The sequence below is a fragment of the Colius striatus genome, chromosome 1, assembly GCF_028858725.1.
Source record: "Colius striatus isolate bColStr4 chromosome 1, bColStr4.1.hap1, whole genome shotgun sequence".
NCBI classification, from domain to species: Eukaryota; Metazoa; Chordata; class Aves; order Coliiformes; family Coliidae; genus Colius; species Colius striatus.
The window spans coordinates 169,445,727-169,461,250 of record NC_084759.1 but is presented as its reverse complement, the minus strand read 5'-3'; the positions used below and the strand labels follow the sequence as shown (position 1 = coordinate 169,461,250).

Below are 15,524 nucleotides of genomic sequence, written 5' to 3'. Positions count from 1 at the left end.
GGAATTTCGGTCTCCATATGACAGTGCCTTAAGACACAGAAGAAGAAGACCATTTCTCCAATGCAGTTATTGCTGCCTGGTTCCCTGAACCAGGGAGAAAAAAAAGAGTGTGAGGTCACATAATTAAAAATTGCACTGTAAAGGTTGAAAGGGCAGAGTTGAACTCACCCCCATTCTACAAAGACAGCAGTAAGAGTATCATGGGGATAGATGCCTTTAAACTGCTTTTCTTCAAAAACGGTGCAGATGGTGCAGAGAGTTTAATTCCTTCTTACAAGGCTCAAATGAGAACACATTGCTGCCAGGATTTGGTGGTATGCTCTACCAATCAAGTATATTTGCAGTTTCATGGGAATATGTCCCTCCTTGGAGACATTCAGAAGCCACCTGAACCCAATGGTCTGGTCCTTTTGGTGGCCCTGCTTGAGCAGGTGGCTTGGACCAAGTGATCTCTAGAGGTCCCTTTCAACCTCAGCTATTCTGTGATTCTGTGAAAAATAGTGTCCCTTTGGACCCAGGCCTCTGTTTAAATTCAGACTCATAGAGAATCTACCCCTCTTCAGAAAAAGAGATGAAAATTTAATTAATAAAGCCAATAAATAAAAATAACTATTTTCTTTTCTTGACCTCTTTCTTAAAGGCCAAACTAACTCTGCTGGAATCTGAAGAGAAACAATTAAAAATCAAGCCAAAGACCAAGCACATCAAACTTCAGGCCAAATAGTTAAAACTTCACCCAGCTACAGCAATTGAAACATGAGGTTTTAATGAAAAGTGTCAGGAAATCTTAACAATAGGCTTGACTACCAGCTCCACCTATAATATATACTAAGCAACTAAAGACTATTATGTTGGCTAAAGTGAATAGCGGGAGTATAATCTTGTTCCTTGAAGGCAATTGTTCTCATCAGAAAGGTCAAACTTTGGGAGCCAGGATTAAATTCCAGTACTATATACGGTCAGATGCACAGCCAGCTGAAAAAGTTTCAGTTTGACTGATATCAAGAGAACAGTCATGATAACTGTCAAGAAGTTTAAACTCTCTCCCTGACAAAGTTAAGATAAGGTTCACTGCTCCTTAGTCCTGCAAAAGTAACCAACATTGTAGTCTGCGTTGTTTGCAATTTCTTCAAAAGATGACATCTACAATTTTAGAAGCTCTTGTACTGTCCTGGGTAATCTCTCCTCTAAGGTGCATTAGCAAAGAAAAGAGTTGCGTGCCTAGAAGGTGAAGTTCAGAAATTCAGACTTTATCTAATCTACCGGGTCCAGAAAACAAAACACTCAGTGCTTTGTACATCCGCTAGAACAAAGGAACAATGAGATTGGGAAGTGCCTGGGCTGAAAGAGCCCTGGATGGAAACAAACACTTAAAAAGCCATTTACATTGTTATACAAGTCTCTGCTGGCAACGGTACAACACTGATATATCACAGAAATACAATATTTTCACAAAGATATTTTTATACCATTCGATACTATATGAATTCATGCCTCCTTGTCTAGAAAGGAACCTTCCAAAGGACTTAAATGTCGCTTGCATGATATTGCACCCTCATTTTCACTTTTATTGGGAAGGGGACACGCTTTGTGTTTGCAGTTGCCAAAGATGCGCTTTACAGAAACGATAGATACAGTCACATCCAATCCCAATGACGTGACTCCCAAACACAGTCTGTAAGCACAGAAAAACCCCGGCCTTAGGCAGAAGGAAAAACCATAACTGAGAGATACGAGCCCAGGACTGAGTAATGGGGAATTCCTGCCAGTCTCATCCAATCTTCCTACCAAATTAGCTGGTTTCTTTCCTAGTTTTCCCTATTCATAAAACAGCCAGCTACTTCACAAGGACTTTTCTGAAGAGTTAGTAAAGAGAGTTGATTTAATTGTCCTTATTAAGTGCAAGTATCCATTTCTTTGGGATGACATGCAATGTAGAAAAATCTTTAAAACATGGCTATTTATTTTCTTCTCATAGTCTCCCTTTTAAGATGATGATCATAACCGCTGCATGACTATGGCTGATAGGATTATACAGCCTAAAGTCAGAGCCATGTCACAGTAGCTGTTCCTACAGATGGCTAATAAATCAGATTTATCCCAAATAATTTGAAATTTACAGGAGTAAACACATGGACAAGCCATGCTTCTGACATTTATAGAGTTACATATTACAATGGAAAAAATACTCTACCAGTCTATGTCTTAAAAGGTAGGACTTTTAACCTCTTTCCATTCAAACATTTAGCCATCTTTTCTGACAAGAATTTATTTACCTCTTAGTTCTCTCAGTACAGGTGGCATGGATTAGGCATTAATCTATCACTGCAACACTTTTGTAGAAAACAATGCTGAAAATGGCATTTATAAGCCTATTTCACATGACATATTTGAAAGTAGGGGAATTGTATAGCTGTTTTTTATGACTCTCAAGACCAGTATCTCAAATCTGAATTTCAATTCAGAATTGACATTCATAAATTTAACTGTAATTGATAATCTGTCCATATACTATCATTTTTTACTAGAATTTTAATGAAAGACCTAGTTATTCACTGAAAATACCCTGCTGATACACACTGTTATGCTAGTGCACAGACATTCAAAGTCTTGAGAAATGAAGTAGTATTTTGTCTGAAATCAAGACCTGATCTAGGTGAACCTGCTTCTGCAGGGGAGTTGGACTAGATGATCTCTAAAGGTCCCGTCCAACCCTACCATTTTATGATTCTATGATTCTCTGATCTTTTTGTCACAGAGTAGCTCAGTCACAGAAATGGTTTTACTGAGGACAATAAAGAAGATAATATGAAAGGATAGACAGGTGCATCTGTTGTCGCAACTTATAAAGTCAAGCATGCCAACTAGTTGTACAGTTTTATGTGTTTTATGAATATATATTCAAAAAACATAACAAATGGTAAATACTAATGTGAAACATACAGACTTTTTGCCTATTAACACCTGTAATCTCAGGTTTGCAGTGGAAAATACATCTGTAGCTCAGAGCTAACAAATGGTGTTATCAGCTTTTTCTTCATTTCCTATTCTACCAAAATAGCACAACTGCCAACACTGTATGTGTATTTGCATCTCTTTTTGCATACCTGGCTTACACAGTGCATATGTGACTGTATTTTGTGTTGTTTCGGAGGACCTAATTTAGATCTGCTGTAGAGCATTGAATACTTGCCCTTTAAAATTGATAATGCATAGATCAACTTTTTTTGAGTAAAGAGACTCCATTTTAGTGAACTAATGCAGATTACTGTAACAGTATTTCACACATTGTTAGATTTCAGATCTAGGCATCCACAAGTGAAACAGAAGCTGCTTTTCTACTGAAAGGGTCTGGGCGTTATAAGAGTTTATGCAGCCTCGGTGAGCTCTGCACTTACTCTATTGGATTACCAAATCTCCAAACAACATAGACTTAACTCCTTATCATAACTATGATTTGAATGTGAAATTAAACACTCAAAAGGCCACATTAAGCCAGAGATTCGGTCCTCTCCAAGTCTTCATGTTACAATTGCAACTACGGTATGCATCATTCATTGCTTTCACCTCAAGTCCTTAGAACAAATCCCACTCCACATTTAATGGAATATTTTAAATTTTATAGGCTTACTTACTCCTGCACTTTGTCAAGAAACATGACGAAAATTGAACTCGTAACAGGAATGAGCACACGAAAAATTTATCAGGATTGTATATGAGCAAAAAAGTTTCTGAACTAGGTATATAAACAAATCTGCAACTTTCTCTGTGTATGTTTATTGTGTCAAGACAATACAGATGTTCAAAATCTCATTTTGCAAAAGTAAACACATGAGATGAGGTGAGATATCTTTCACTTAAACATTTAAGCTTCAGGCACCTGGTTTGACCTAGACTCCTTTTACAGTCAGTGGAGAAAGCTGAGCATCTCCAAAGGGCAGCTTAGCCCACCTTTCTTAAACAAAGCTCAGGAAGGGAACTTCACTGAGTACCAAGGTCAGATATCGTATTTTTAGACAGTCCATGATAGCTCAGTTCCGCTACCATTCAAATCAGCGGGAGTTTTGTTTGTAATATGACTGAAAATATTGCTCACACATCCATATTCATAGGATAGTTTCCAGGAACACACATTTATGGACATTCCAGCTCAGAAGACCGTAAAAGAAAACTACTGCCATCGAATTACAAAGGAACAGGTGAAATAAGCTTCCAGAACACTGGTCTAAAACACTGCCCCTAGTGGAAACCTACAGAAGAATAATTCCCCTTCGGTTTGCATTGAAATGCATACTGTTGACAGTACAACATGGGTTGCCGTCAGGTGTACCAAACCCTATACGTTCTTTAGAAAAAAAGATGACAAATTTTGGAGCTATTTTTGTATTTTGAACACTGTTAAGCAATGCAACTGATGTGATGGAATCAAGGGAAGCAAGGAAGCATGGAACAACCCAAGTAGCTGTCTTTGCAGGATATTTCCATGGTTCCTCAGTTCTTATTTCATGCTTTTGGCTGATCTTTGCTCTACAGAATCCAAACATAAACCTCACAACCACTACAGCCCACTGATTTGCAGTATTTTGACTTAAACTTTCATTCGTCTTTTCACTTTGACTCAGCTACATAATATGACTATAATCAGCAGTTACTTCCAATCAGTTTTATTCTAGTCTGGCAAAATCTTGTATACTGATAAGAAGTCATAAATGACATGCACAAGCTACTGTCTGAATGATTATGTACTAAGTAAAATGCAGTCTAAGTAGTATCTTTACTTCTACGCAAGAGCTCAACAATGAATCTCTACTAACCAGTAACAACGGTGATTTATACCTGTCACTCTAGTAATGGTTGATTTATTCTTTCAATTTTCAAATTGGAAGTCATCAATATTAAAATCAGCTGGCATGATGCATGACACGCATTTAAATCACTGTCTACCTAGAAACCATTACTCATTTTTACAAAGTGACAGGACTTGTGCCAAATATATAGCTATCGCACCAGCAGACTTGTCACTAGACATCTTTTGAGTTACCAAAGCAAATGAATGGAGGGTATTCAGTGCATCTGGATGGTTAATGCAGGGAAAAGGCTCTATGAACTGGCAGTTGTTAAGTATGTGGATGCTGCGATCTTCAACACTAATACTGCAAAGTACCTCTCTGAAACTAACACCACAGGAAAAAATCAGGGGGCATTTAAATGAGGAACCTCATTTAAGACATCTCTGTTTTGAATCTCCTTTTACCACCACGAAGAGGTTGGACGATACTATAGTCCATCATCTTAAAAAAAACAGTAATACAGGTAGCAAGAGTCCAGTTCTGCCACTGTAGCCGGTGGCTCTGTGTCATTCCTTGCTTCATAGTTGAGTTATTCACATGCACACACAAACAAGCATGCATAAAGCAGGCTCTCCTTGGCAGCACTCTGGTAGGTTGCTGGAACATTTTTAGAGCCAGTCATGGATGTCACACTATAAATGCCCTGCACACAACTGTACATCCTAACACCTCTCTGGTTGTACTCAAGGAGAATGTACAAGCAAGAAATTTCAGCCTTACTTTCTGGCTTTTAGACTCTGGTTAGACAGAATGGAAATGGACTGAAACAGTACATTATCCTTGAAAGGGATCTATGAAAGAGATTGTATTTTAAAGAGAGTCCAATTTAAAGCTGTCACCTGTGTACTATGGACCCAACAGGCTTGCATGAGCACAGTGAATGTTACAGCTACTACTTATTCAAGCATTCTGCTGGGTAACAGCTTAAGAGAGGATCCGAAATGTACTCCCAACACTGACCTAATCTCCTGACAGCATCTTCTCCCTTGAAGCCTGCTGGGTTAACTTTTCCTGGCACTGGGGTAAAGAGTACAAAAAGCACCCACTGGATAGCTATGTTCAGCAAACGCTGTAGGTTTACAGTACCTGTAAAAGCATCACCCTCCTCCTCTTACAGCCAGCCGGCCGAAGCAAAGGATCGGGAAGGAAACGCCCGGCGTCCCTCCCCGAGCACCTGCCGTGCCCTCCGCCCGTACCTGTCTGCACGGAGACGTTGACAGGTTCCCCGTCGGCGAGCGGCTCGATGCGGAGGTGGTACCAGGTGCCGGCCTGCAGGCCCCGCAGGGAGCAGCCGTAGGCGCCGGGGCCGGCGGGGGCGGGATGGCAGGCGGCCGCCTCCCCGTCCTCCGAGCGCCCGCTCACGCTGAAGTTGCAGGCGCGGTCCGCGGCGCCCCACCGCAGCCGGACGCTCTGCGCGGCGACGCTCCACTCCGTCAGGTTGGCGCTGCATCCCGCCGCCTGCCCCGGCGCGGCCTGCGGAGAGCGGGGAAAGCGCTGAGATAGCCGCCGGCGCCCCCCCCCGCCGGGCTCACCCCCGCTAACCCCGTCCCCGCTGCGCGCTGCACCGGTGCTGGGCAAACCCGCCTTTCCCCCCCCGACTCCCCGGGGCTCGGCTGGGACCTGCGAGGGACGGCCCCGCACCACCTATCCCCCAACAGCCACTCACCTTGGTCAGGGCCAGCGCCGTCCACAGGGCGAATCCCGCTCCATAGCTGAGCATCGCCGACAGTTCTCAACCCCGAAAACCCTCGCAGGGAGGGGAAGAGGGGAAGGGAGGCGGCGGGAGTGGGTGCGGGGTGGGGGGGTACGAAGGTACGAAGTGGTCGCGGCGGGCCCCGGGGGCCCCCCGCTCCCCGCCGGGCTCCGCACGGCGGCCGCCCAGCCCTCTGCCGGGCCGCCCGCCTGTTGCCTGCGCCGGGGGCTGCCCCGGCCGCCTCGCCGCCTCCCTGCCACCGGGGTGGGGGCTGGGGGGGGCTGCCCGCCGCCCGCCCGCGGCTGAGGAGGAGCGGAGGAGGCGGGGGAGGCGGCCGCCGCTTCCCACGCTGCCATTCTGACCCGGGCTGACTCTGCCGGAGCCCTTCCCGCCGACTTCCGCAATCAAGAGGCGATTTCCTCGCGTCTCGCTGCGGGGGGCGAAGCGCCGCGACCTGGGACCCGCCGCCGCCCCCTCGCCCCTCGACCGCTGGCCCCGGGGTGCCGCCCCTCGCTCCTTGTGGGAGCACCTTCCTCCTGGCTCCCTCTCCCACCCCACCTCCCTTCCTTCCTTGATGCTTCCTCCCTAAGTCAGCTCTCCCCCGAGGCTTCTCTTCCCTGCGCTCCTGCTGGCTGACAGGGCCCCTCGGCCCCTCAGGCGGTGCCGTTGGTGGTGAGGGACGGCAGCACTCCCATCTCAGGCTGCAGCATCTCACTTGATGCTGCCCTGCCTTGCCTTACCTCACCTGCCCCTCCTCACACCTCCCTTGCCTCGTGCCCACCTTGCCTCATGCCCACCTCACCTCATAGCCGCCTCGCCTAAAGATCTTACCGCCTCACGTGCCCCTTTCTCACCTGCCACCCCTCGTGGCTGCCTGACTTCATGCCCACCTCACTCCTGCCTCACTTCGTGGCCACCTTGCCTCACATGCCCACTCCTCATGCTTGTGACACCTCACACCCGCCTCATCTCCTGGCCTGCCCTATCTTGGCCTCAGCTATCACTAAGCCACCATTCCAACTTTTGTGTCCTGAACATTGAGCTTTTTAGGGGTTACACGCAGAACCATGGATGGCTCTGTGCTCTCCCCACTGTGACCAGGGACACTGCGGCAACGAGACTCCCAGCAGAGCCCAACACTCAGCTGCTGCCTGCAGCTTTACGCACCAGCAGAGAAGGAGCCCCATCTGTCAGCGAGCAAGTTATCTCAGCTTTTTGTTTTGGTCCACATCTACTTGTGTCCTTGAAACAATTCCTTCCCACATCCCCTGAATAACTCCAAAGCTAAAATTACACACAACACGGAAAGCAAGAAAGTCTCCCTGTTTTTAGACTTCACCAAAGAAGCTGTGTATAACTCCAAACTGGCTGCAGACATGGTGCAGCTCTATTTCTGTCATGCATGCCCGTTTTCTTATTTAGGCTTCATCTCTCAAAAGTCATGTATGTGTGTATGTGTGGCGAGGTGAGAGTGAGAGGAGAAATGTAGTCAGAAGTGTTTTGGACCTTTGAATACTCAAATAGACAATAATCTAGCAGCCATGCGAGAAATTTGAGATTGCATAATGGGAGGAATTTGACATTTCCTTTCTTCAATGGGAATGGCAGTTTTCTGCATCTTTTATGATGCATGTTGGATTTTAACTTTTAAAAACGGCACCTCAAACAAATTCAACACCACCTCTGTTTCACTTTTGCCTCAACCTTAAGCACTCGTTCTTGTGCACAGAAGCCAAAGGTCTGAGCATTCCTGGGTGGTATCTACACTTATGGAAAGCTTCACGTGTCCCAGTGGAGCTCCCTGGCTGGTCCTAGGGACATGGCACTACCAGTGTTGGGCTTTACTCTGCAAAGCTCAGGATGGTTAATAACCTTATGAACATCACCTTAAGTGACGATATAAATATGTGTTGATTATTATGACATTCTCAAGGCTGTTGCAGAACAAGGTCTCTCTTGGAAAAGAGGTTTTATGTACTTCAGACATAAGGAGGGATTGTGCCCCAAAGAGGTAATACAGTGATAAACAAACCACTGATGGAAAACACAAGGTGTGCTTATTGGGCCAAAACTGAGATTATACTGACACAGCTGTCTTGTAATCAGTTCAAGGTGGGAGAAACTTACAGTGTAAATTCACCTCTAGACGATTTTGCTTTTTGGACCCAATGGCATAAACCACACCAATATATTTTCCAGCACTGGAGAAGAGCAAATCTGAAGGCTTATCAGGATCTTCGGATTATTTTAAACTCCTATCTGAGAATTACAATATTCAGAGCAATCCTGCCTTGGAAAGTGGAGCTCACATTGTGAGGAATTTTCAACACAGCCATAATTTGAATTTTCAGGGAAGATATAGTTCAGCTATGTAAGTAATTTAGTTGAGGAGATCTAATGTGGGGGAAAAAAAACCCCAGATCAAACCCAACAACTTATAAAGTTCAGGGAAGAAATTGAACCCACCACAAGTAAAATTTAAAGACTCTTGGAAATGTCCGTATATCTCTTCCAGGTAACATAAAATAACGTGTGGAGATGTTGCTGCTTCTCAGCAGTGCCCATAATTTAGAAGATCCTACTTTATTACTCTGGCTATTGTAAATTCTTTAAAATGATGTTTTTGTATTAGTAGGAAAGTACCAGTTTATTAAGGGCTCTGAGACTTCCCTCTGTATGTTACCCAGCACAAAGCTGCTGCAAGGGTGAGGTCTGACACAGATACCTGTGTTAGCGCTGGAATAAAATGAGAGCGGCCCATCATTCACTATATTCTATATTTATATAGAATAGCCAACATAATACGAGTGATTATTTCCAGACTGGTACTGAATAAATGGTCTTTTTAGCAAATCAGCAGTCACACAGCCTTTAACACTTGCTGATCTGTGTGGCAAGCCAAGAAACTAATTAAAACATATTTTTAAATTAAAAGAGAAAAGAAGTGGAAGTGAGTGTTGGGAGTGGCCGGACATGTCTCTAATAGCAGGCTCCAAAGTCCCTTTCAGACACTTTCCCAAGGTTTCCTGACTTTTTTTTTTTTTTTTAACACCAACCTCTCTCTGCCTCTCTAATCAAGAGGAAATGGGTTTGCACAGCTTTTGTCACAGTTTGAAAGTGCAAGCTGCAGTTTTACTTGCAATCCAAGGCTGCTCTAAACCAAACATTTTGTTCAATTGAAGTGACACCATTGTCCCCTTCAAATGGGTATGCTCACAGCCAAATAACATCAAGGCTTTACTTCTACAAACAAGAAGGCCTAGCCTGAGCAAATGCACTTCACAGAAGGTATTGTCTTCCTAACAACAATACACAGTGCTTACTTAGTCTGTGTGTTTTCAAAGTATCATGTTAAATCTGGTTAATCCTTTAAAAGTCCCTGCCAGTTTGACCAAAATGTTTTCAACTCCACTCTAAAGACAGGGGAACAGAGATGGAGGCCAAAGATTTTAAGTGTGTGTGTGTAAATTGGTGTGTCTAGATTCAAATGTCCAGACCTGTCTGGAGGCTCTAAGGGTAAGGTATTAATGATTATTTTTTTAAGTTTAGAGTCCTTGTCACCAGCTTTCTGGTTTGAAAGTTTTGACCTAAGCAACTTGCCCAGTGCCAACCTTGAGAAATTGGGAGGTGAACTGGGGTGGGAACACAGGAGGCAGTAGCTTCAGTTCAAATGCTGCCGTTTCACTAGCACTGATGGGATTATTTAGTAGGAGTGTCGGAGGCGTTTTGGATAATACCAGATTAGATAGGACATTTCCATTTGGAGGAGACCAGTATTCTGTACAGGAGATATGCATATGGACAGAGAGTATGGGAAAATAAGCTCAGCCTGCCTGCACCAAGACAGAGTAGTTGTCTCAATCAGCTATGGAATAAGGTGCAGTGCTCATTCAGCTGCTCAGTCTTTTCCCCTCATCAGCACTAGAATAGATGTTCAGGGTCCATAAACCTTTGAGTTAGTTATTTGGGTCAGCATAGTCCTGGGTGACACTACTTCTTTCTCCTTGTCTCTAGTGATGTTGTTCACACTAGTTTGTACAGATTGTTCTGTCCACAGCACTCCGAAATACAAAACACATTTCTTAGTCTTATCCACAGCAACACTAGCACCCAAAGCAGTAACTCAAACAACATGTTTTTTCTTGCCCCAATACACTGAGTGCATTGTGGTCTCCTCAAGAAGACACCACAAGGAATTTAGGGATTTTCAGTTCTAAACCACTCTGTGTTGATAGTGATACCAGAGACCAAGTGTCCCATGTGCTTTAGCTGTAACGGCCTGTGCACATTTTGGCAGTAGTGGTTCCGGACTTGCTTTCAGATTACTTAACTGTGCCTTGCAGGAAAGGAAGACCAGAAATTGATGTGGAGGTACTGAATGCTCACCGTTTTCTCCTTCTACAGATAGGGCTGGCATCCCCATCCCTCCTGTCTGCCAGGGTGTTTGTGGTTAGACAGAGCAGAGACGAAGAGGAGACTGTGTGTCACCCCTCTGCCTATTGGTCAGTAGATAAGCTGACCTGGTCAAGGCCAGGGTTGCTTGTGATGCAAGTTAAAGCCTTCAGATTTCACTTGCTTTGATCTGTAAAGCACACTTGCAATTTTAGGACTCAGTTGTCCTAAATGTGGTCATAAAACATACTGTGATTCTTAAGAGTGCAACTAGAGCTAGATCCTCATGTCATGCAATAAACCAATAAACCTGTGGCAGAGCCTAAGTCACTGAGAGCAAATACTCAGGCTTCTGTGGATCCTGCCATACCCATGAGCTTTCCATTGCTCCTCGCGTATCCTGCACATTTCCCTCAAGCTTTGAGATTTTGCCAGTGCGTTTTGCAATGCACACCAGGATTGCGCTGTACAGAATTCTTCTGCAGCTGTGCTTCAAGCAAAGGGCACTGTCAGCATGAACAAAGCATCCCATCAAAATAAAGATCAAAGCTTAGTGCTGTAGCTGTTTTTTTTAGTCCATGAAACACCCACTTGTAATAGCTATCAGGCTCCACAGAGTGGAGCAGGCTTAATAAAAATCAATCAATAATTCTTCAGCCTTACCTCTTCTGTAGTGCTAGGGTATTGAAGAGTAGTTGTTGAAATCCAGGCTTTCTCCGTTACCGCAGATTTCAAGTCAAAGTAGAGGTTTTCAATGGCATTTTTACTGAAGTGTTCAGTCACATTTCTGATGAACACCTCTGTGCTACTCTTCAGCAGATTTTCAGGCCCAGAGGTAACAGTGTTTAAAGGGGATGATGTAGTTCTAGTGCTCCATACAGAAGTATCTGCGTCTTGAAGATCTGAGACAAATAGAGGAAAGTAATTAAAATCAGCTCTACATTTTATGAACAATTCATTAGATGCCAATAAATGGGGCTGAAAGAACTTCTTAAGTAGTTCAAGTGCACCTGTCAGTTCCACAGCTTTTGTTTTCGTTGCAAACATGTATTTTGCATCAACACCAACATCTGAGTAAAGTAAAACCAGTAAAAAATCCTTGAACATTCATACCACACATTTTAAATGCAGCTTATCAATGATTCTGAAGTGAAGAGGGAAGTTGTACCCTGTCATTAACAGCTCAATGTTTTCACTTGTAGGTATTTTTACTTGCTTGAGTCTATCAAACAGAATAGAGTTTCAGCTTTGTATGGACACCCTCCCCCTGAATCTGTCCTTTGTTAAGGTAAGTTCGATATATGTCTTTGTTCAAGATAGCTCTTCAAGGTAATTTTTTTGTTCAAGATATTTGTTCAAGATAAGTTCCTTATGCCCACATGGGACATTCCTCTTGCGTTTTAAAATCAGTCCCATGCAGAGACCATTCTAACTCCTGAGTACGCTCTTCCCAAGATTCAGCTAACAATCGTATCAGTTAACTGAAGTGTCTGCAAATATAACGATGGACTTGCTTTTTTAGTCACGTATGCTTCAGAGAATGCCAAAGTTGCAATTAGAGCGCAGGAAAGATTTTACTACACATTTTTCCTCCACATTTTCATGGCTCTTCCTCCCCATTGGTATGTATTTAATATCCTTTGTGGCTGTGAGGGCAGGGTTCAAGCTGTGGTGGCCTCTACATCTGGTAGCATCACATTTCAGCTAAGCCATTGGAATTAGTCACTGGCCCCTTCTCACAAAAAGCAGCCCTGCTGCCATTGCTGGAGTACAGCTAGTGTGCATTGGCTCAGTGCCCAAGACACTTTGTCTGTCCTTGAACTGGGGTCTCCAGCATGACAAAACCTTGTTTTGCTGCTGAGCCACTGGGCTGATTGCCATTTATAACAATTTTATCTCACAAACTCTCTAAAAAGAAAAAAAAAAAAGTAATGACTGGGTTAAATTGCAGCAGAAGCTTCCAAGTGTAATTACTTGGTTTGTAATTATGATGTGTTAGCAGGCCAATGTGCCATTACCTCTTAGCCAAAGGATCAGTGAGTGAACTTCCATCAGGTCAATGTGATGGAGGGGTTTTATATGTGTAAATATATATTAACATGTTAACCTGTTAATATATAGAGACTTGCAGTACTCTCATTTACATCCAGAAATAAAAGTGAGATTGTAAGCCCTTGCAAGAGATACTTTCATGCAGGTGTTTCCTACATTTGAAAGCACAGTGCATTCACCTGGTATGCAGTTTTAGGTCCTCTTGAAAAGGATGTGTTTACTGGAAGTTGTTGATCCCTGGATTAAGTATTTTCCCTCCTTTTATCTAACTGTGCTTCTCTGGCAATAAAAATCCCCAAGTCTCCATTTAATTACAAAAAATATTGATCAAACATTATTATTTTTTTTTCCAAATCAAGACGTTGAAAACAATACTACAGATCTAATTCTGCTCTCTCTTACACCTGTGCGAAAGGTTTAATTGAATCCTCAGGTTTGGCCCAACGAGCATGATCATCCTCATGCTGCTTCATTTGAAGAATCTACTGCAGAATGCTTTTGGTGCAAGAATCTGCTGTGGTCCCAAGTCACATACCTTCATGACCCCCTCCAAAAGTACAGGGAAGAGTTTGGCAGTGACAGGCCTGTGCTCAAGCTGTTGTCAGCTGCTGCAACAAACTCATTAGCTGACAAAAGTCTAGACTTAGCCTAAATTCCATGTCAGTCATTTTAGCTGGGGCTCTCTGAAAGTCTGTGGTAGGCAACTGGAAATGCTAGCCCCAAGGGCCTGGAAAGAATTAGGCCTACTGGCTCTGTGCCTCTCAGATATCTTCAAGTTCTTCAGGGAGTAGAACTTAGTGATAGAAAGATGGCTAAAAAAATGTACATCTGAGTGATCAGCAGCAGCTTGGAAAAAAAGGCACTCGGGTTCCTAAATATAGGTTTATACACCCAACTTAAAAAAACACATTGACAAAAAACTTCTTGGCTTTACAGACAAGTAGCAGCGATTCCAACAGGAAGACAATTGCGTTCCAGTACAATTGTGCTTCAGGAAAGTGGCTGCTTGACAAAAGGGAAGGTGCTGCTGCCAGAAACATTTGTGCAACTCGGCAACCAAGGGTTAACCTGGTGTGGGAGCTGAGGGCAGAGCTCGACCATCCTGCAACCAAAACACTTGGTCCTCAGGAATGACCTGAGGGTACACTCTGTCCCCTAATCAGTGATCTGGATGAGGGGACAGAGTGTACCCTCAGCAAGTTCGCTGATGACACCAAACTGGCAGGACTGGCTGATTCCCCAGAAGGCTGTGCTGCCATTCAGCGGGATCTTAACCAGCTTGAGAGTTGGACAGAGAGGAACCTCATGAGGTTCAACAAGGACAAGTGCAGAGTCCTGCATCTGGGAAGGAACAACCCCATGCACCAGTACAGGCTGGGGGTTGAACTGCTGAAGAGCAGCTCTGCAGAGAGAGACCTGGGAGTCCTGATTGATAATAAGCTAAATATGAGCCAGCAATGTGCCCTCGTGGCCAAGAAGGCCAATGGCGTTCTGGGATGCATCAAGAAGAGTGTGGCCAGCAGGTTGAGGGAGGTTCTTCTCCCCCTCTATTCTGCCCTTGTGAGGCCTCATCTGGAGTTGTGTGTCCAGTTCTGGGCTCCTCAGCTCAAGAGGGACAGGGAAGTGCTGGAGAGAGTCCAGCACAGGGCCACCAAGATGATCACGGGACTGGAACATCTTTCATATGAGGAAAGGCTGCGGGAACTGGGGCTGTTTAGTCTGGAGAAGAGAAGATTGAGGGGAGATCTTATTAACATTTATAAATATCTAAAGGGTGGGTGTCAGGAGGTTGGGACATCCCTTTTTTCTATAGTAGATAGTAACAGGACAAGGGGTGAAGCTGGAACACAAAAAGTTCCACTTAAATATAAGAAAAAACTATTTCACGTGAGGATGATGGAGCCCTGGCACAGGCTGCCCAGAGGGGTTGTGGAGTCTCCTTCCTTGGAGGTCTTCAAGACCCGCCTGGACATGTTCCTATGTGACCTGATCTAGGTGACCCTGCTTCTGCAGGGGGGGTTGGACTAGATGATCTATAAAGGTCCTTTCCAACCCCTACTATTCTATGATTCTATGAATGCTCCATCATCCTGAAGAGGCACCATGAGCATGCACTTGGTCACTCCACAACCAGACTCCTCTTGATAAGCTCAGAGCTACCCCGAGTTTCCAGCTAAACGGTCTTTCCCAGCAAAGGCTGACAACAGCCTGTTACCTACAACCTATAGATAGAAATGGCTCATGCATAGCACTAGGCCATACTTGAACTTCATATCTCTGTACCAAGCACTTTCCCTGTGTCCTACATTGAACTGACTAATATGGTTCATATCTGCACTCACTTCAAGAAAATCATGACCCAGGTTTATATTCTTTTCCTAAGGAAATCCACTATGGTCCCAGTATAAGGACCCTCAGAGCACTTCTTCAATAGCAGGCACTTATGTCTATACAACTTGAGTTCCAAACTTTTAAACCACAAAAAACTCACCTCCCATCTGGAAATCAGTAAAATACACAGAAATCTCAACAGTGGG

At 44.1% G+C, this 15,524-nt stretch overlaps 1 protein-coding gene across 4 annotated transcripts in view; it reads right to left on the bottom strand.

Moving 5' to 3' along the window:
• The window catches only part of PTPRB (protein tyrosine phosphatase receptor type B), a 67,150-nt gene that overhangs the window by 45,577 nt on the left and 6,049 nt on the right, over positions 1-15,524 (bottom strand). For 3 of the 4 annotated variants that reach the window (XM_062016333.1, XM_062016349.1, XM_062016343.1), the window contains exons 3-4: positions 11,599-11,837; positions 6,047-6,323 (exon numbers count right to left, since the gene is read on the bottom strand). In XM_062016333.1, coding sequence (XP_061872317.1) covers positions 6,047-6,323; positions 11,599-11,837 — 516 coding nt within the window. Of the gene's footprint in view, positions 1-6,046; positions 6,324-6,516; positions 6,936-11,598; positions 11,838-15,524 lie in introns of those variants that run through there. The other variant, XM_062016358.1, reaches the window with a different exon arrangement.